Here is a 19,844-nt window from a genome sequence, read left to right as displayed (position 1 = left end):
ACGCAAAAGCGCCGCAGTTATTACCACTCGGTCTCGGCGTAGTCCTTGAAGAAGAGCCCAAACGGGTACTTGTGCTCGTTGACGCCAATGAAGATCGGGTCCAGCACGCGCGCCGCTATCAGATGTATAAGATATTGCCATTCTTTGGCAGACTTGATCGATACCTGCATCCACTTCGTCGATCGGCGTTTGAAAGTTGGCTGTCTGCGCGTACTTGTGCGCCTTCTCTAGCGGGTTCTCGTCGTTGATCCAGCTAGTTCACCGTAAGTCCAAGTACAGTAGGCATACGAGAGAGGTACCCCGTGTCGACCGAGTTCATGTAGATGCCGTGCTTGCTGAGCTCTTCGGCGCACGTGCGCGTCATCATGTTGAGCGCCGCTTTCGCCATGTTGGTGTGCGGGTGGTTGGGCGTCTTGTAGCGGTAAAACTTGCCCTCCATCGCCGAGACGTTGATGATAAACTTGTCTGTCGCGGGCGTGGCTTCCATGAGCGCGCGGAGGCGGCTGTTCATAATGAACGGCGCGAGCGTGTTGATCGCAAACACCTCGGCGACTTCGGGCGTCGAGACTTGGCCCATCTTGAGCACCCACGAGTTGGTCGTGCGCAAGTCGAGTTGCTGGCCGTTCACGTCCTTCATGCCCACGGGAAAGTGCTCGCTGCTGTTGGCGCCGTCTTCAAGGAGCATTGGGATCTGCGTCTTGACCGCGCTCAGGTTGGCGAGCACGGGCGGGACGGCACCGCCACCGTCGGCCGTGAGGAGCGAGCCGGGCGCTGCAGTCCGAAGAAGCTCGGCGTGGAAGTCGCTTTGCTGCTTCAAGATCGGCTGCACGCTCGGCGGGAGGGACGCGACCGGCGTCGTCTCCTTGGGCATCATGTGGCTGTAGTACGACGGCGGGCGGCGGATCGTCTGACACGCGTTGTGGACGACCATGTCGAGGCGAGCGTACTTGGTGTTGACATAGTCGAGAAACTGCTCGAGGTGCACCATATCCCGAAAGTCAATGCCGTAGACATGCAGCCGGTCCTGGAACGTCGCAAACTCGGGGTGCGCCGCGTACCGCTCGGCCGTGTCGTGCGGGAAGCGGCTCGTCGCAATGACCGTCGCGCCCGAGAGCAGCAGCTTGAGCGCGGCTTGGAACCCGATCTTGACGCGCGCACCCGTGACGAGCGCGACGCGACCACGCAGGTCGGCCGACTGCATGCGCTTGGTATAGTTGAGCTCCGCGCACTCTAGCCATTTTTGTGGGTATAAATGCAAGCAACGCGGTCGTACTGGGGCAGAGCTGGTCGTAAAAGTGATGCAGTTGTTCGTAGCGGACCTTGCACGTGTAGCACGAGCGCTGCTTCTCGAGCTCTGCGATCGGCGCCTTGGGTCCGTTCTCGAGCAGCGCGGGGGCCTCCTCGACCGCGCCGTCGGCGATCATCGGCAGCATGGCTTCGTCCTTGCCTTGCTCGAGGAGACTCTGGAGCTTCTCGACACGCGCACGGCGAAGCGTCGCGCTGTTGATGTACTTGTTGTCGTTCATCTTGCGCTTCACCTGGCGCGCCTCCTTCTCGCGACGCAGCTCCTTGTCCTCGAGGTACTTCTTGCGCCCCTTGCCCTTGAACTTGCGGCTCTCCATGTAGTCCGAGACAGGCGCGATGGTCTTGCGGAAGTTGCGCATCGCCGGCTGCTCAATGACCTCGAGGTCCTTGGCCAAGACCGACAAGACCTACACAAGCCGAATGAGGATCATGATGCATCGTCGTGGCACGCCCATGGCCGTACCTCCAAGCACGTCGTGAGATGCTCCTGCGGAAACGGGAGCGGCGCCTCCGTCTGCGCGGCCTCCGTCGGCTCCGATGCGTCGGCCGCTGGCTGCGTCGTTGCGTTCGCGGCCACCTCGGGCGCCGAAGCGCTCATCGGGTCGTCCACTGCGTCCATTTGTTTGCAAACTGAATTGGGTTCCAGTCCAGTCGTAGAATTGGGATATATCCTAAATGGACCGTTGAAATCGGCTTTGACCGAATTTTGTTGCGTGTCAAAAATGGCGATCTCGACAGCCATTGGTTAGCGCTGTGGATAAACCAACGCAACTATGGCGGGCACGCGCAAGTGGTGTTCGGCCGAGACGAGCACACGGCCTCCAGGCTACGTCGACGCGAGTGCGTCACGCGGTGCTACAAAATACCACGATAAGATTTCCCGTGAAATGAGCTGCCACACAGCACCACGACAACGATTCGCGAGCTGGAAGGTCGGTGGACCCACGATACATGCGTCCCGTCCAGCCCCGTGCAAAACATTTATAACGTTAGGACTGCCGCCAAGGTAGGTCACGGAGCAGATTATCGACCGGGTGCCTAGGCATTCAGCGACCTCTACATGGCTATTGCAACAACGACAGCGTCGTCCCCGTTGCCAGCCTTACGAGGAACTGTACGAGACCATAGAATCGTTCTTGAAGCTCTTGAGTGCGTCTCTTGAGTGCGTCTCTTGAGTGCGTCATGCCCACCAGTGTCGCTCACATCCAAAGGCGAGAGGTTTGCATGACGCTGCTGCAGCTTTCTTGCACTTTGGCTCGGAAACCGCGTGCGATGATTCGTTGAAATGGAGTCGCTGATTGGATGACTTCTTCACGCTCGTCAACCAGCCACGTCATGATCGGCCAGATGGAGAAGCCTGGTCCCGACCTCTCTCTCAATCAACGTGACTTTCCGAAGGCCAACATCAAATGCCAAGCGACGAGGTCACGAGCAACGTTGCACCGTGCAGGCCCTGCCCGAACGCTCCATGACGAACAGCGAGGCGCGTATCGAAGCCGCCGAGGCATTTCTCGACGGTGAGGCCAAGTCGCGCTACGCGGACGCGCCCTCTCTGGACGATGACGGCGAGGTGTCGTGGGGTCCGTTTATCGTCTGCTCGTGCATGTCGCCCAAGGACTATGAGTGGTGGTTTACCTCCAACGAAGGGTACTTGCCCCGTCTCTGCTACGAGCCCTTGGCTGGCCACGTGACGCTGGGGCGGCTTGTCGTGTACAACGACCGCACCTTCCTGCACGAGCATACGCGCACGATCGTGGCGATGCTTGAGCGGCAGCTCCAGGACTTGGCGGGCGGGCAACCGCTGGCCAACTTGGAGCTCCTCAAGTGCGACAACTCGTTGTTACAGCTCGACGACCGCTTGGCCGTACCCACGGAGGGCTTGACACCAATGACGCTGGCCAACAATATTACCGAAGCGACGCGGAACCGAGGCTTTGACTATCCGTTTCTTTCGTGCTTGAAGTCGCGTGCAAGAACGAAAGCCTGCGCGATTTGCGCGCCAAGCTAGAGCGCTGGATGCATCCAGATACGTCGGTGCAAGTGGCGATAGGCCTCAAGATATGTGGACCGCGCTACGCGTTTGTGCTGGTGCGGCCGAAAGCCGGAAAAGGTCACGATTAGCGCCAAGGTGGCCGACCAGGGCTTTCCTCTCGGTCACGACGATGCCGTACCCACTCTATGGCCGCGACGACACTGTGATTCGCATCGACTTCGCTGCGCCACTACGTTGCGGTCAACCATGCGAATCGTAGCGCGTCTAATGGCGAGGATGACATTGACTCTTCGCATTGGTGTTAGAATAAGCTTGGCTCTCCCGTTCGAGATAAGACGTTGGATCTCCTTTGATTGGCTCTTGTCGGAATCGAGCAAGATTGGCTCAAAATCCCCGAGTCTCGTATACCGCCAATGCAGGATGAACCGCGATTGTGTGACTGGAATGCGATCTTTGGGCGTCGCCGATCGAGTCTGTTGACACGCATGGATCCTGGAGCAGAGCGCAATGTGGAAGAGAAGATGATGATGCATGAGGTGTTCTTATTTCCTAGTAGTATTATAATAATAGCACTGATATACAGGTCGTCGAGGTTGGTGTTTTAACCCGAGTGGCTGAACCGGCAGCCAGCGCCGCGGTTGCACTCGCCCTTCTGGAAGGCGTAGCACACACCGCCACCGCCACGGCCAGCACCGTCACGGCCACCACGGCCACCACGGCCACGGCCGCCATCACGGCCACCACGGCCGCCGAAGCCACGGCCAGCGCCACGACCGCCACGGCCGCCAGCGGCACCGCCGTTCATGCGCTCCTTCTTGGCGTTCTTGCAGTCCTTGCAGCGGACCGGCTTGTTGTCAAAGCCCTTCTCGAGGTAGAAGGCCTTCTCGCCGGCCGTGAAGACGAACGTGTTGCCGCAGTCCTTGCACTCGATGTTCTCGTCGCCGGCCTCGTCGGCTTCCTCGGCTTCTTCTTCTTCGACCTGCTCCTCTTCCTCGGCAGCGACCTCTTCCTCGGCCTCTTCCTCAGCCTCTTCCTCCGAGTCGGAGCCCGACTCGGACGATTCGACCTTCTGCTTCTTGGCCACCTTCTTGGCAGCGTCGTCGCCCGTGCGCTTCGTCGTCTTGGAATCGGTCTTCTTGGCCATCGTGAATGTGAAAATGATCTTGGTGGACCGAGCTGACCTGCGGTTGGATTTTTCGTTGGTTCCGGCGCCTTATGCGATCTCCCGCGCCGCGTTTCAATTGCGGCCATTCGAAACCCGATAGAACTACACCCGGTTTTATACCGGGCCGTCCGAATTTAAATGATTTTCAGCGCCAACACGCATTATAATGCGTTCGAATGGCCCGACCTCTCAGATCGCATGCTTTGAAAACTCTACAATCGAATACACTTGGTTGGTTCAAGCTGGAACGGGGTTACACACCGCACCCGCCATGTTGCCGGAGCGACAACCCGGACACGGGCAGCGAATCTTGCTATGGCATTCGTGCTGCATGATGGTGCGCGAGAGCTGTGCGGGAGCTAAATCACACAGCCAAACTTACAAGGTCGGATGACGGTGGATTGTCTACGGGTTGAAATATGGCGCCAATTCCGCACCTTGGTCATGAACTCGCCAAGGCGAGAATCGTAAGAGGCAGCAAGAAATGCTCGTGTGAGCACCAGAAACTGGAGGACGCAGCCACCAAGCGGCAAAGACAAGGCGCGCAAGGTTCTGCCCGACCTCCTGCGATAGAGCAACGAGTGTGTTGGCTTGGCTGTACCTCTGTCGAGACGCAGTTGCAACCGACATGGCCATGCGGGCGCTTGTGATTTCCGCGCATCGCTCGCCCAGCACCTCGCATCTTGGTCTTTGGCGCATGTTCTACCTCGTCCTCGCATCCCATGCATGCATGGACTCCTGATGGAACGACGAGCGTGGCAACCTAATGACAGTGGTTCATGGAGGCTAACGACACCGGGCGCAGTGTTATCAGGAGGAGGGTACCGTGACGAGTCAAAGACGTTTGAAAATGAGCCGGCGTGCTGGCGTTCGAATACGAGGAGCTCCGACGGCCGCTCCCGTCGGATCTGACGTCACGTTATGGCAAACGTTGCCCAGGATGTTGCTGTATAACCCGCATTATAACAATGAACAATGGAGTATAACGTCTAGACTCGCCATTATCGGCGAACGGAAGGGCTGAAGTAGCGACGGGTACATGTGATGGTTGCGATCTTTGCCGCAAGAAGCCTGTCATGAGGAAGGTGCGTTTCCGGATATGTCGTATCCGGACATTCCCCGGCGCAATTTGTGAGGAGAGACATCGCCCCGACGACAGTCCTTGCAGCATGAGCTCCATCGCGAAGTTGACCCAGGTAGATGCATGCTCTTCTGCTGACAAAGATGGTCATAGCCATGCGAGGTAGATCGCCAAGATCGTGGACCAGAAGGAGAAGCTGGCCGCGTACAAGGTACCTCCTTCTGCATGCAAGGTATCCTCGGCGACGAAGACGCATGGCAGGACTACATCGATGCGTCGGCTCTGAACGAGGCTGCGCTCAAGTCCCTTCTGGAGCATGGTAGCGTTGCCTAATGCTGCTGATATGGGATCCCATCATAATCACTGTCTCTAGTCTTGACCGACGACGTCCAGCTCGTGGTCGCGCGAACGGTGCGCTGCGTTCGTCGCCGCCACATCGTGACCGTGGGTATGTATGTAGGTGCTGAGCCAATTCGCCCAAGCGGTCGGGCGCATCGACACGGAAGTCCATGCGTGGAAGAAGGACCTGCTCGTCTTTGCGCTGCAGCAGATCAAGCCGCGGATCCTCTCGTTCGAGGAGACGGACGTGGTCCTTCGCGAGCAACTCTGCGACCTCTTCATGGAGGAAGAAGAGTACATTGAGGCGGCCAAGACGCTTGCAGCCATCAACCTCGAGAGCTCGGCGCGGCAGTACTCGGACGACGAGAAGGCCGAAAAGTACGTCAAGATCGCCGAGCTCTACCTCCAGGAGGACGAGACGGTCGACGCCGAGAACTTTATCAACCGCGCGTCCCGGGTCATTCACGCTGTCGACGCCTCCAACTGGGCGCTCAAGATCCGCTACCAAGTGTCGTACGCGCGCATCCTCGACTCGAAGCGCAAGTTCCTCGACGCCGCTTTGCGCTACTACGAGTTTTCCCAGTCCAAGCCCGATGTACGACGGCCCTTCCTCTCTTTTTCACCATAGTAATCCTATAGGAAGTCGACCCGGACGACCTCCTCCAGCTCCTCGGGAAAGCGACGACGTGCGCGATTCTCGCGGCCGCGGGGCCCCAGCGCTCGCGCCTCCTCGCCACGCTCTACAAGGTACATCTGAAACGGCTGCGTGCAAAGTCGTCATGGCCCATGCAGGATGAGCGCATCAAGTCGATGGAGCACGCGGGTATTCTTGAGAAGCTCTACTTGGAGCAGCGTCTGCGCCGGTCCGACATTGCCGCGTTCGAAGAGGGCTTGCTCCCGCACCAAAAGGCCAAGCTCGCCAATGGCTTCACGGTCGTCGAGCAAGCGTTCTTGGAGCACAACATGCTCGCTGTCTCGCGCATCTACACGAGCATGTACTTTGACGAGCTCGGCACGCTCCTCGGGGTCGACGCCAAGAAGGCAGAGAAGGTATCATTCTTCCGATATGACGATGGGGTGCCACCGTGCACTAGGTGGCCGCCATTATGATTAGCGAAGACCGCATGAAGGGCTCAATCGACCAGGTCAACGGCCTCCTCGAGTTTGAACAAGGTAGTACGACCATAGGACGCAGCTGATGGACCGGACGATGTAGACGGCGAGGTGCTCCAAGCCTGGGACGACCGCATCAACTCGATCTGCCTCAACGTCAACGCGTGTGCCGAAAACATCCAGAGCAAGTACCCCCACGTGCTCTCGTCGTCTGCGTAAGCGTGTCGCCGAATCCATCCTATTGCGTGGCCTACCTTCGTACCAATGTACCTCGACGACGCTATACCGCGTTGAGGCGTCGTCTCCTGCAGCCAAGTGCATGCGAGGTGTGGCCGCCAGCGCAGTAGCATCATACAAAGCGCGTGAGAAGCCCTCGCTACTGCAGCATGCACGAGGCTTAGATGACGCGCAGCATGCAGCGCTCTGGCACCGCGGGATGGCCAACAGAAACCGGAAAGGCCGTATGGTCATATCCGGATAATGACGGTATATCCGGAATCGCTGTGTCGCTTAGGAGAAAGATTATACGGGTCGTAGGTTTCTGTGGCAAACAGGACGATGGTCGTGATCACGTTCACGCCCTTGTACGGGGTCCAGTCGGCAGAGCCGAGCTGCTGCTACCTCCTCGAGGTCGACGACATCTGCATCCTCCTCGACTGTGGCTGGACCGATGACTTTGACGTCGGCCTCCTCGAGCCCTTGGCGCGCGTCATCGACAAGATCGACTTGGTCTTGATCTCGCACCCGGACCTCGCCCACATGGGCGCGCTGCCCTACGCCATGGGCACGCTTGGCCTCAAGGCGCCAGTGTACGCGACGCTGCCCGTGTATCGCATGGGCGAGATCGTGCTCTACGAAGCCTTTCAGGCGCGCACAAAGGACGATCTGGCCTTCAACCTCTTCTCGCTCGACGACGTGGACCATGTGCTCGAGACGTTTATCCAGCTCAAGTACTCGCAGAAGCTGCGGCTGTCCGGGCAAGGCGAAGGCATCTACATCACACCGCACGCTGCAGGACACCTCATTGGCGGGTCCATCTGGAGCATCGTCAAGGAGACCGTACAGATCGCGTTCGCCTCGTGCACGCTGACATAGCCATTCTAGGACGAAATCATCTACGCAGTCGACTACAACCACCGCGCCGACCATGTCTTGAGCAAGACGTTCCTCGAATCGATCTCGTACCTTGGCGCTATATGGCATCTCTTATCTCGGCATGGCGTAGGCGCCCGACGCTCCTCATCACAGACTCGATGCACCTGCACAAGGAGCAGCCCAAGATGAAGGACCGCGACGAACGCTTGCGAGACGACGTGGTCAACACCCTCCGACGCGGCGGCGACGTGCTCATTCCGTGCGACAGCGCCGGGCGCGTCCTCGAGGTGCTGCACGTGCTCGACCAGTACTGGATCAAGCTCAAGTCTGTGTACCGGCATCCCTTCCCTCGTATTGACGCGTGCATAGGCTCAAGTACCCGATCGCGCTTCTCCACACGATGAGCTACTACGCGCCCAAGGCGGCCCAGGCCATGCTCGAGTGGTGCAGCGAGCGCATCTCCAAGAACTTTGACATTGGCAAGCCCAACCCGTTCCAGTTTACGTAAGCAACTGCTTCCTCTTGCGTATCAACTTGCTTTTTGCTCCAACTACAACAACCCTAGACACGTCAACGTCATTCACAGCCTCGAGGAGCTCGACAAGCTGCCGAGTCCCAAGGTCATTCTGGCCACGTCACCGTCCATGACGCAGGGCTTTGCGAAAGACCTCTTCGTGCAGATGGCGCCGCACCCCACCAACCGCATCTTGTTTGTGACGACGCCGCCCGCGTCGTCCCTCGCGGCCCAAGTGCAGCACAACGCGTCGGTCGTCGTCAAGCAGTCGCGCAACGTGCCGCTTGAAGGCGCCGAGCTCGCGGCGCACGAAGCCAAGGAGCGGCGGCGCATCCAGAACGAGGCCGAGCTCAAGGCCAAGGAGATCGAGGAAGCTGCGATGGAAGACATGATGATGGGCATTGCCGAGTACGAGTCGGAGGACGACGACGACGCCGACATGGCCTCGGACAAGCTCAAGACCGTCGCGCCGATTGAGAAGCGTAGTGTCAAGAGCCAAGTGACGACTGAAAACTCATGGAAACCGTAGCGTCGGCGCAGATGCGCGGGTCGTTCAAGGTCGGCTTTGGACAGTTTGCCACGGCGCGGTACCCCATGTTCTTTGCGATCGAGACCAAGTCCGAGTGGGACGAGTACGGCGAGGTGCTGCCTCTTTGTCTCTTCTTCGTCTCTGACGCATCGGTGACGCAGGCGATCCAGCCTGAAGCGTTCAAGGACTTGACACAAACGGCCAAGAGCCGGAAGCGCAAGACGACGAGCTCGGCCGAGGACGGCGCGACGGCGGATGTCAACATGGGCGACGACGACGACGCCGAGAGCGGCGAGAACCGTCCGATGAAGACAGTGTTTTCAAGCGCGACCGTCGAGGTGCACGCGGCCGTGAGCTTTGTCGACTTTGACGGCCTCGCGGACGGGCGCGCGATCAAGAACTGCCTCGATAAGGTCAAGCCGCGCAAGCTCATCTTGGTCCACGGCACGCCCGAGACCTCGGACGAGCTCAAGACGTACGTCGACAGCTCGATTGACGCGTGCGAAGCGGTGTTTTGCCCGCAGCCCAACGAGTGCGTCGACATCGAGTCGGACACGACCGTCTGCAAGGTCTCGCTCAAAGAAGCCTTGTACACGTCGGCCCACTTTCAAAAGGTATGAACACGTCGCAAGGAGGCAGGTGGAGACATGGGGGGATCGATGTAGGTGGGCGTTCACGACGTGGCGTACATCCACGGGCACCTCGAGTTTCAAGGCACGACGTGCGTCCTCGACAAGGCCGATGTCGACGCGCCGCACGAGCCCATGCGCCTCTCGCAGGGCAAGATCACGCTCGACTCGATGAAGCAACTCCTCGCAAAAGCGGGTTTCAAGGCCAACTTTTCCGGCGGCATGCTCGTCTGCGACGACGGCGTCGTGCTCAAGCGCGCGCGCAACAACGAGATCATGGTCGAAGGCACGCTGAGCGCCAGCTACTACCGCATCCGCGACATCCTCTACGGCCAGTACACGCTCGTCTAGTAACCTAAACACGGTGTCGACAAACTCTCTCGTCGGGCTGTATCGTCTGCTGCTCTACCCAAGGCGCTCCTTGGGAGGTTGGCAACCAAGGGAATTGCCCTAGCCTCCGGGATTATGTCAAGTGTATCAGCCCTACCCGTAGCAGATGCGAGAATCGATTTGTCAGATTCTTCTATCTTTTCAAGATGAGAATAGACAATAATGTGTGAAGGCCAAAGATGCTTTCTTCATTACAAGGTTGGCACTACTTCTTTTCCATCTCTCCCGTGAGGATTCAGCAACTACTAATTTAGTACTGGGCCTTCTTGGCGAGTTCGGCGGCGACGGCCTTGGCGCGGAGCTCGAGCTTCTTCTGCGTCTTGAGGCCCATGATGCCACCGCCCCACTTGCGGCGGTGCGTCGATTCGTCGTTGAACTGGGCGCGGAACGCCGTGTTGAGCGAGTCGAACTTGGCCTTGTCTTCCTTGTTCACCTGCGTGAGGGCGACGACGGCGGCGTTCTTCTTGTGGACGAGCTGCCCGAGGCGAGCCTTGCCCTTGACGATGCAGTACGGGATGTCCATCTTGCGGCAGAGGGCCGGGAGGAACACGACAAGCTCGATGGGGGTGACATCGTGGGCGATGCACACCATCTTGGCCTTCTTGTTCTCGATCAACGACGTGACGTGGTTAAGACCGTACTTGATCACGGCCGGGGGGGCCGAGACCTGCTCCTTGCCGGCGGCGATGTCGCGAAGACGCTGGGTCTTGGCGGCCTTCGACTCAGGCTGGTACTTGAGGAGGAGCTTGTAGAGGTCCGTGGCGGCGTTCTTGTCGAGCGTGTTCGTGAACTGGTTGATGCTCGGGGGGACCTTGAGGCGCGTGGTCAAGATCTTGTGCTGGCGCTGGAGGCGCACGTTCTTGGGCCAGCGGACGAAGCGCGAGAGGTCGCGCTTGGGCTACAAAAGGCGCATGAGCACGACTGCTGCGTGGCCGACTCGGTCGATCGTGGTCACGACAACGGCAGATATAGGGTACCTTGGGTGACTCAATCACTTAGGAAAGGATGAGGCCACCACAAGTCGTTTATATCATTGCGGTATGTGGTACCCGCTACGGTCCCGTTGCGACCACCGGCGAGGCTAGGCCATTGCTGGCGAAACCTGCCGGCGGCTGCGCCGGGACCTTGTGTGTTGTGTTCGACGACAGACGAGCCATGATGGCGTCGTTGTGTCTACTTAGCATACCTGGATGTCACCACCAAGACGGAAGTTCTTGGGGGCCGACGGGAAGAGCGGGTCGGCGCCCTTCTTCTTCGACGCCGTCGACTTGGCAGCCGGCTTGGCGGCGGCGGGCTTCTGCGTGGTGCTAGCACCCTTCAGGACCTTCTTGCTGGGCATTTTGAGATGGAAAAATGAAGAATGGCTAAATCTAATGCAATCTCACGGACCAGTAATTCGCCGCCAACCAATTTCACGCGATTTGCGCCAATCACAAAAAAGCATCGTATTGCAGCCAATCCGCGCGCGGCGCTCACCCAATTCGGACCAGCGGATACAAATAGGACATATCCGAAACGAACGTGCCCACCAACGTCCAACGTCCGCCATGGCCTCGCCGTCGGGACCGCTACCGACGGCTCCATGTACCTATGCTGTACCGTAGATGCGATGGCGTAGAGGCCATACCATGTATTCCCGGCGACGAGGCGGCGCGCATGGCGAAGCAGTGGCTACGAGTCAATGGAACGTCGCCAGCTGCTGCAGTGTCTCGGCGCCGCGCTGGCCTATCGCGTGGCCACGACAGCCACGGCGTGGCCCATGCTCGTCCTCGGCGGAGCCCGTAGCTATCATGGGCGCGGTCCATGGCGACAGCGCGCAGAGCGGTCCTCGTCGACGCCGGTCGCCGCTTCCACAGGAACGTGGCGCGAAGGTGATGGAGGGGTTACATGCGCCCGACCGTTCTCGGGTCGGCGTATTAAAAAGCGTTCTTAATTCGACATACACATTCCAAGTGTCGCATGCAAAATATTATAAGACAGTGGAACCAGCTGATTTTAAAAAGATACTGGTGGCACATACCAATGTCCAGTCAAGATAAACAAGAAGCAAAAAAATACACTGGAGCATTGGTCACACGTGGGATCTTTCATTTTGAGCGACTCCGTCCAGAGACCATGAGTCAACTGAACCAGGCGATGGCCGCGCTCGCCGTCGAGATCCCGGCGACCGACGCCCATGGCGCGACCTTGTCGCCCAAGCTCCTGTACAAGGACCAGCTCGAGATCCTCCATCGCATGCTCAGCCTCGAGACGCCGACGCTGACCGTCAAGATGCTGCAATACCTCACGCACGACGAGGTCTGCGCTGCATTCATCTCGTTCATCACGCGCGTCGTGCCCGAAGTCGACGAGAACCAGACGACGTTCCTTCGCAATGGCCCGCGCAAGCTCCGCGCCCACCACCGCGACCACATGGAAGCACGCGATGTCGACAACGTCACGGACGAGCTCTTGAAGAGCTACCACGTGACGATGATGCTCACGGACGACGAAAACTCGGAGCCGATCATGAACTTTCTCCAGAACAAGACGCCGCTCATCGTGCGCTGCCTCTTTGGCCTCTTCCAGACCAACTCGCGCGGCAACTTTCACCACGGCTGCCGGCTCCTCGACCGCCTCTTGCGCTACCACCTCGACGACGTGTACAAGACGATCGCGGCCGACGGCGTCGAGCGGTATATCAACGCGATGCTATTGCATCTCGAGGAGGCCCCGGTCGCCGACGTCTTTCTCGCGATGATCTGTAAGCCGCACAACGCGGCCTTCCTTCGCATGTACAAGGGCTCGCCGGACGCGAAATGGCGCTTCTTCCGCGGCCTCTCGGACATGAACATCCTCGTGACGCTCGGCGAGCACATTTGCAAGCCCGAGTACAGTGAAGCGCACGCGGTGGCGGCCGCCGACGTCTTCCTCGAGCTCATCGATCGCCTTGCAGCCGACGACAATGGCGAGCTCCTTTTGCAGCCCTTGGGGCACTCGACGCAGCTCCTCAACGACCTCATCAAGACGTTCTTGCACGTGCTTAACACGGCCGACCCGCTGTCGTATCTCGCGGTCCCCAGCGGCCGGCGACAGGCGGCGCTTCGCTGTCTCCTCGGTCTTTTGCACAAGAGCTCGCTCGAGCAAGTGCCGGGGCCGCCGACGTCGCCGTACCACTCGTTTGGCGGCACCGTGGTCAACCTCGTACCCAACCAGCTGCTGTCGCTGCGCTCGCGCATCTTCGCGCACGTCGGGAGCGTCGGCATCACCAAGTACCTGGCCTACATGGTCGAGACGCACCGGGCGCAGCTCAAGATGAATCCGCAGAGCACGCTGAGCGTGCAGCACACAGGATACAGCGTCGCGTACCCGTTTACGGGCTTCCGCCTCGATCTCGTCCTCATGGTCGACGAGCTGGTCAAGAACGACCCGAGTTTGCTCGAGCAGTTTACGACCGAGGCGTGGCAAGCGCTCATCTTTTGGTTCATCCAGTTCCCCCACAACAACCTGTACGCCGGTACGTTCGCGCGGCTCTTGCTCGCCGCGCTGCGCACGAACGACGAAGCGATCCTCAAGCCATTGCTCCAGAAACTCAAGTTTGTCACGACGCTCGTCAAGGCGTTCGAGTCGGGCGACGCTGCCGGCCGCGGCTACGTGCTCCACTGCTGCAACCTGCTCCGCCTCCACGCATCCGGGGTCGCGCCCGATGCGTACTTGCGCTCGTTCCTCATGTCGCATGCAATGTGGCACGAGTTTGAGCCGCAGCTGCGTGCGATCACGTCGGCGATGGTTATCAAGGGCCTCGGCATCAGCGTGCCGACCTCCATGTCGCGCTACGGCGGGTACGGCGGGTATAGCAGCCTCCCGGACCCGCCCGAGTCGGTGCCCGGCATCGACCTCGGCTCGGACTACGCCAAGAGCCTCGGGTTTCTCGATGACGTGGCGTGGCCCATCGAGCTCGTCGACAGCGAGAAGAAGAAGAAGAAGAAGAACAAGAAGCACAAGAAGAAGACGAGCATTGGCACCGAAGACGACGACGAGGCCATGACGGACGACGACGCGATCGCAGCGCATTCGCCGAAGAGTCGCAGCCGCAAGCAGAGCAGCGAGCCGAATGTCACGGAAGACAACGACGAGGACGTGGACGGCGTGAGCGAGAACGGGAAGAAGGCCAAGAAGAAGCGGAAGAAGAGCAAGAAGAAGGACGACGACGCGGCGGCGTAAAGACCGAGTCCAGTGTACAGACGCGCGAGGTAGAAGTTCAGTAGTCGAGTAGCACAGGTAGACGCCACGGAGTATTAAGTATACTTCAATCGATCCAATTCACATTGCGATCGTACTCCATGGACCGTAGGACGTACTAGACCCTTGCGCCTGCTACAACAATGCTGCTCGTGGCAGCCGAGGTTGGCATCTCCGTAGTGTCAGACCAACGTCCTCGGCCACAGCATCTCTCGCCACCAACCGCCCATCAGATCTCGTTCGTGTCGGTGCTTCTCCGAGTGGTTTGCTCGCATGCGCTCGTCGTCGGTGGTAAGGCGAGGACCTCGTAGCACTAATTCTGCGCCATTAGTCAACCTGGGTTTTATTTCCTTGGCAGTATGTGATGCGGCGGCGTGTTCGAATTCGATGGTCGCACAACCTTCGATTCTGCAGCTCAGTTGGCAAGAGGAGGATGACCAAGGAGCTCGGTGCTGAGACTATTGTGCACCGGCGCGCCGACATTCGCCGGGCGACGAGCCTCCGCGACCTCGACGTGCGCGTCTTCCCGCTCGACGACGACGACGATGCCATTGTCACGAGCGTGTTTCCGTGGACGACGCTGTACGAGGTCGTGCTCGAAAACCGGAGTAGCGACGTGAGCTGGAAGATCTACTGCACGTATCGGGACGTGCGGCGCTATCTCGAGCGCGTGCGCAGCCTCGCCAAGCACGCCAAGAGCACGCGCCTCCAGCAGCTGCGGAGCGAGACGCGCCGGATCTTGCTCTGCGCGATCTTTGCCGAGAAGGCGCCCGTGATTGCCAAGCTCTTGCGCTTGGTGTTTGGCGCGATGGCGGCGACGGCCGACCAAGTCGCGACCTGCGATTTGCACCGCGATCTGCTCCATGCGACCAGCGACTTTTGCGCGATCGAGTACCCGCTCGAGGTTCGCGCGAGCCAGCGCATGCGCCAAATGTCGGCAGTCGAAAGCGTCGCGGGCGACTGCTGCATCTGCCTCAGCACCGATGACGCCCCACACGTCGCGCTGCGCTGCGGCCACGTCTTCCACGAGACCTGCATCTGCGTGTGGTACTACTCGCGCCTCAACTGCCCCATTTGCCGGCAATAGCTTCTTGCCGTGTCTATTTAGTGCTTCGTGTATACCCTCGTCAGCCCATGTATTCTACAATCCAACTCGAGACTGCGGTATGCTTGCACCGTCCGCGCCCTTGGGTGGGGGAGCGGGACCAACGCGGATCGTGGAGTAAGAACATAGTATCGTACGCTAAGAACGCGGCTGCCCTTCTTGACGTTAAAACACACTTGGCGGTACTACAGACTCGTGCAGACGGGCGTCGCAGCAACGGCGAAGGACGGGCGGCTGCAGGAATATCTACCATCGCAGATATGTGTTTCGTGGGAAGAGGGAAGCGCAGCGGCAGAGGAGGACGAGGCATGCGGAGCAAAGCTGTCGTTGGACGCCGTCGAGCCAGACGGGGCAGAGCTGGCGCGGCGGCGCGTCCGATTGCAGAGTGAAGCCGTCGGGCTGCGAATGGGCATCGAACGTTCTCGAATCCAGCTTTGGGATACGTGGCAGTCTCTGCGTCCACCAGACGAATATTCCTTGCTTGCAACGGCCGTCCGCGAGAATCGAGCGCCAATCGACGACGCAATAGCCGTCACGACTGCTAACGCACCAGTACTCCAGCGGGATCATCCTCATGAATGCTGAATCCAGTGGCTCGGGCTGCATGCAACCGAGAAGAGGTTGCGTCACCAACGTCCACGTCGGTCAGTTGATTTTTTTTCAAAAATCAAGTACTCGTACTCCCACCCGTTGACGCTTGCGCTCATCACTACACGACTAGAAGCGAGCCCTCGTAGCGCAGGGTATTACGCGTTGCCTTTGGCCGCTTGCTTCCGCTGGCTTGTCGCCTGGTGCAAGGACGTGGGGCTGTAGTTGGTGCTGTCTCGGAGGCTGTGGCGTTGTTTTGAGGGAGTTGACCTGAATTGTATGGCGAATCTAAAATTGCCTGCGAAAACGAATAGTAGGGATTCTGAGAGGATATTTTCATTTCGCGCAGGAGCGACAAGGTCGACGGAAGGATGGCAATGAACATGGGCTCGCCCGCGGAACTCACGGCCCTCGTCGGCGTGCTCGAGCAGTCGCTCTCTCCCTTGGCCGAGCCTCGCCGGGCCGCCGAGGCCAGCCTCCAGGCGATCCTCAAGCAGCCCAACGGGCCGCTCCTCCTCCTAAGCGTGCTCCGGGCCAGCGAGGTGCCGCAAGCCATTCGTCTTTCGGCCGCGATCGCCTTCAAGAACACGATCAAGAAGGAATGGGACCCCGAGGATGGCTCGATCCACGTCGAATGCAAAGCGCTCGTGAAGGAACACATTGTCGGGCTCATGTGCGAGATGCCCGAGAGCCTCATGAAGCAGCTCTCGGCCGCGCTCTACACGATCGGCGAGTACGACTTTCCCAACCAGTGGCCGCAGCTGCTGCCGCAGATCGTCGAGAAGCTTGGCAACCCGAGCAGCGACTTTCGCGCCATCAACGGCGTCCTCGAGACCTCCAACGCCATCTTCAAGCGCTTCCGCCACGCCTTCAAGAGCGACGCGCTCTTCCTCGAGCTCAAGTACTGCCTCGAGCAGTTCCAGGTCACCTTCTCCTCGTTCAGCATAGCCGCTCACACTCTCCTCTGTAGGCGCCGTTGCTCATGCTCTTTGGCTCGCTCACGGCGCGCTTGCCGCAGACGTCGGACCTCAACGACGTGCGTGCGATCCTCACCGCGTTGCGCACGATGAGCCGCATCTTCTTCTCGCTCAACTGGCAAGACCTGCCCGAGTACTTTGAGGACAACATCAAGAGCTGGATGGAGGCGTTCGAGTTCCTCCTCAAGTACGAGAACAACAAGATCGCCGACGCGTCCGAGGAGGTCGAGGTCGACCTCATCACGCTCGTGCACAGCGCGGTCCTCGACAACATTACCATCTACGCAGAAAAGTACGACGAAGAGTTTGGGCCGTACCTCCCGAGCTTCACGCAGACCATTTGGCACTACCTCTCGACGAAGCTCTCGCTCTTCCCCAAGCACGACGACGTGGCAGCGAAGAGCATGAAGTTCCTCCGGTCGGTCGCGCTCCAGGGCATCAACAACCACCTCTTTGAGAGCGAGAGCGTCCTCTCGGAGCTCTGCAACTCGATCGTGGTCCGGAACCTCCAGCTGCGCGAGTCGGACGTCGAGCTCTTTGAGGACAACCCGCTCGAGTACATCCGCAAGGACATTGAAGGCTCGGACGGCGACACGCGCCGGTCGGCGGCCACCGAGCTCCTCCGCGGCCTTCGCTCCAAGTTTGAAGCCGCGGTCACACGCATCTGCCTCCAGACGATCAACGTGCTTTTGCAAGAGTACTCGGCGTCGCCGCAGACCAAGTGGATGCAGAAGGACGTGGCCATCAACCTCGTGACGGCGCTCGCAGCCGTCAAGCAGACGCGGACGCGCGGTGTCTCGGAGGTGCACCCGAGCGTGCCGCTGCTCGACATCTTCCAAGGACACGTGCTCCCGACGCTGCAGTCGCCGGACGTCACGTCGCCGACGTCGCTTCTTTTGATTGCTGGGGCGCTCAAGTTTGTTGCGACGTTCCGCAATAACCTCCCGGCGCACCTCACGCAGCAGCTCTTCCCGTTGCTCTCGAGCTGCCTGTTGCCCGATCAGTTTGTCGTCCACAGCTACGCAGCGTACTGCATTGAGAAGATGCTGACGGTCAAAGACGGCAACGAGCGCCGGTTCACGAAAAGCATGCTCCAGCCGTACCTTGCGCCGCTCCTCAACCAAGTGTTTACGATCCTTGTCGCACCATCGTACCCAGAGAACGACTACCTCATGCGCATGGTGCTGCGCCTCTTTGTGGTCGCGCAAGAGTCGGTCGTGCCGTACGCCGATGTGTGTGTCCAGCAGCTCACACTGCTCCTCTCCCAAGTGTGTGCCAACCCGAGCAACCCGGCGTTCTCGCACTGCCTCTTTGAGGCCCTCTCGATGCTCATCAACAACGTGTGCAAGGCCAACCCGGCGTTTGTCGAGACGTTCGAGCAGCTCCTCTTCCCGCCCTTTCAGCAAGTGCTCATGTCGGACGTCGAAGCGCTCTGCCCGTACGTCTACCAAGTGCTCGCGCAGCTGCTCGACTTGACGACCGCGCCGACGCTCTCGTCCGCGTACCACAACCTCTTCCCTGTGCTCCTCTCGCCTGCCCTCTGGGAACGCGTGAGCACGGTCGCCGCGATCGTCAAGCTCCTCGAAGCGTACCTGCGCAAGTACCCGACCGCCGTCGCGTCGCACATCCAGGGCATCCTCGGCGTCTTCCAGAAGCTCGTGTCGAACCGCACGACCGAAACGCAAGCGTTTGCCCTCCTCAAGCCGATTCTCGTCTGCCTCCCGCTGTACGACCTCTCTTCCTTTCGCAGCGCATGTCTCATGTGGTTAGGGCGTCGTACGAGCCGTTGCTGGTCGAGGTCGTCAAGATCCTCATGATGCGCCTCCAGACGCGCCTCCACGGGCGCAACGGCACGCTGTACGTCAAGGAGATGCTCTTGACAGTGAGCATCTTTATGGCCAAGCACGGCACGACGCGGCTGATCAACGCCGTCGAAGGCTGCCAAGCGGGGTATATTCTCTCGTTTTGCATCCGGAGATGTTGCTCATGCGGGTACTAGCATGATGCGCATGCTGCTTCCGATCTGGATCGAGCACATTGTGCGTGTCAGCGGCGCCGACAAGAAGGTACGACGATAGGGCTACTCGCAGATGATGGGACGCTGCGTGATGTAGCCTGCGGTCGTGGGCCTCACGCTCCTTGTCTGCGACTCGCCGTTCAAGCAGGATGCGAACGCAATTCGCACGCTTCTGCCTGCGCTGGCCACGTTGCTGCTGGAGAAGGAGAACAAGACGGCGCACATTGCGGCCAAGACGGAAGACGACATCTTGCTCGACCTCGAAGAAACAGGTGCGAACGATGATGTGTGGGAAGACGAGCTGACGGGGAATAGGGTACGACGCGGGCTTTTCGAGCTTGCACTTTTCATCGGCGGCGGGCGCGATCGACTACCTCGACTTTATCCCGAATTACAAGCGCCAGCTGTGCGAGTCGATGAGCCAGCTCAGCCGCGCGACGCCCGGCGGGGTACAGCGCCACCTTTCTCTTCTCCATAAATGTTGACGCTTTCTTGGCTAGCTCAACACTCTCGCAAACGAAGCTCTCTCGCCCGAGCTCCTCCAAGCGTGGACGGCAACGTTCGCGGCCGAAAGCATCCCGCTCATGTAGGCGCCTTTGAGAAGTTTTGATCTTCAACTACCAACACCAACTCTGCATCTGCCCTTTTCTTCTCCTTGCAATCACCAGACTACATATGAGTTGGCTGTCTAGCTCTTTGGTGCACTCTCAAAACCAGAGGCTATAAGGACTTGGTCGTAGACTTGAAGCTGCACGCGACTACTGCGCGGAGACGGCTCCACGT

The 19,844-nt window shown here is 59.4% G+C and overlaps 9 protein-coding genes across 9 annotated transcripts; 6 read left to right on the top strand and 3 right to left on the bottom strand.

The window, feature by feature from the left end:
- Window positions 1-20: 20 nt before the first annotated feature.
- Window positions 21-1,924, bottom strand: SDRG_09432 (hypothetical protein; the record flags this gene model as incomplete). Its single annotated transcript, XM_008615365.1, has 5 exons — window positions 21-115; window positions 165-253; window positions 300-1,230; window positions 1,274-1,712; window positions 1,769-1,924. 5 exons carry the CDS (start codon window positions 1,922-1,924, stop codon window positions 21-23), a joined length of 1,710 nt encoding a protein of 569 aa, XP_008613587.1.
- An 849-nt stretch (window positions 1,925-2,773) lies between these two features.
- SDRG_09431 (hypothetical protein) lies at window positions 2,774-3,313 on the top strand (the record flags this gene model as incomplete). The annotated part of the gene is made up of 1 exon (XM_008615364.1): window positions 2,774-3,313. One exon carries the CDS (start codon window positions 2,774-2,776, stop codon window positions 3,311-3,313), a length of 540 nt encoding a protein of 179 aa, XP_008613586.1.
- Window positions 3,314-3,899: 586 nt separating this feature from the next.
- On the bottom strand, window positions 3,900-4,525 carry SDRG_09430 (hypothetical protein; the record flags this gene model as incomplete). The annotated part of the gene is made up of 1 exon (XM_008615363.1): window positions 3,900-4,525. Exon 1 carries the CDS (start codon window positions 4,440-4,442, stop codon window positions 3,900-3,902), a length of 543 nt encoding a protein of 180 aa, XP_008613585.1. The 5' UTR covers window positions 4,443-4,525.
- Window positions 4,526-5,585: 1,060 nt separating this feature from the next.
- Window positions 5,586-7,215, top strand: SDRG_09429 (hypothetical protein; the record flags this gene model as incomplete). The annotated part of the gene is made up of 9 exons (XM_008615362.1): window positions 5,586-5,659; window positions 5,711-5,755; window positions 5,806-5,863; window positions 5,918-5,955; window positions 6,005-6,478; window positions 6,523-6,630; window positions 6,676-6,933; window positions 6,978-7,056; window positions 7,100-7,215. The coding sequence occupies exons 1-9, from the start codon at window positions 5,633-5,635 to the stop codon at window positions 7,213-7,215; spliced, it is 1,203 nt and encodes a 400-aa protein (XP_008613584.1). The 5' UTR covers window positions 5,586-5,632.
- A 286-nt stretch (window positions 7,216-7,501) lies between these two features.
- On the top strand, window positions 7,502-10,144 carry SDRG_09428 (hypothetical protein). Its single transcript, XM_008615361.1, has 8 exons — window positions 7,502-8,055; window positions 8,101-8,177; window positions 8,222-8,416; window positions 8,461-8,595; window positions 8,657-9,087; window positions 9,135-9,247; window positions 9,296-9,748; window positions 9,800-10,144. Exons 1-8 carry the CDS (start codon window positions 7,555-7,557, stop codon window positions 10,112-10,114), a joined length of 2,220 nt encoding a protein of 739 aa, XP_008613583.1. The 5' UTR covers window positions 7,502-7,554; the 3' UTR covers window positions 10,115-10,144.
- Window positions 10,145-10,316: 172 nt separating this feature from the next.
- SDRG_09427 (50S ribosomal protein L7Ae) lies at window positions 10,317-11,516 on the bottom strand. Its single transcript, XM_008615360.1, has 2 exons — window positions 11,340-11,516; window positions 10,317-11,051 (listed from the first exon to the last, which is right to left on the bottom strand). Exons 1-2 carry the CDS (start codon window positions 11,490-11,492, stop codon window positions 10,404-10,406), a joined length of 801 nt encoding a protein of 266 aa, XP_008613582.1. The 5' UTR covers window positions 11,493-11,516; the 3' UTR covers window positions 10,317-10,403.
- Window positions 11,517-12,206: 690 nt separating this feature from the next.
- On the top strand, window positions 12,207-14,466 carry SDRG_09426 (hypothetical protein). The gene has a single exon (XM_008615359.1). The coding sequence runs from the start codon at window positions 12,269-12,271 to the stop codon at window positions 14,354-14,356; it is 2,088 nt and encodes a 695-aa protein (XP_008613581.1). The 5' UTR covers window positions 12,207-12,268; the 3' UTR covers window positions 14,357-14,466.
- Window positions 14,467-14,743: 277 nt separating this feature from the next.
- SDRG_09425 (hypothetical protein) lies at window positions 14,744-15,662 on the top strand. The gene has a single exon (XM_008615358.1). It carries the CDS (start codon window positions 14,808-14,810, stop codon window positions 15,459-15,461), a length of 654 nt encoding a protein of 217 aa, XP_008613580.1. The 5' UTR covers window positions 14,744-14,807; the 3' UTR covers window positions 15,462-15,662.
- A 733-nt stretch (window positions 15,663-16,395) lies between these two features.
- SDRG_09424 (hypothetical protein) lies at window positions 16,396-19,802 on the top strand. Its single transcript, XM_008615357.1, has 7 exons — window positions 16,396-16,990; window positions 17,038-18,770; window positions 18,815-18,994; window positions 19,044-19,110; window positions 19,159-19,333; window positions 19,377-19,510; window positions 19,562-19,802. The coding sequence occupies exons 1-7, from the start codon at window positions 16,439-16,441 to the stop codon at window positions 19,649-19,651; spliced, it is 2,931 nt and encodes a 976-aa protein (XP_008613579.1). The 5' UTR covers window positions 16,396-16,438; the 3' UTR covers window positions 19,652-19,802.
- The last annotated feature ends 42 nt before the right edge of the window (window positions 19,803-19,844 follow it).

Source organism: Saprolegnia diclina (assembly GCF_000281045.1).
Source record: "Saprolegnia diclina VS20 unplaced genomic scaffold supercont1.30, whole genome shotgun sequence".
Taxonomy (NCBI): domain Eukaryota; phylum Oomycota; class Saprolegniomycetes; order Saprolegniales; family Saprolegniaceae; genus Saprolegnia; species Saprolegnia diclina.
This window is presented reverse-complemented; position numbering and strand designations above follow the sequence as displayed.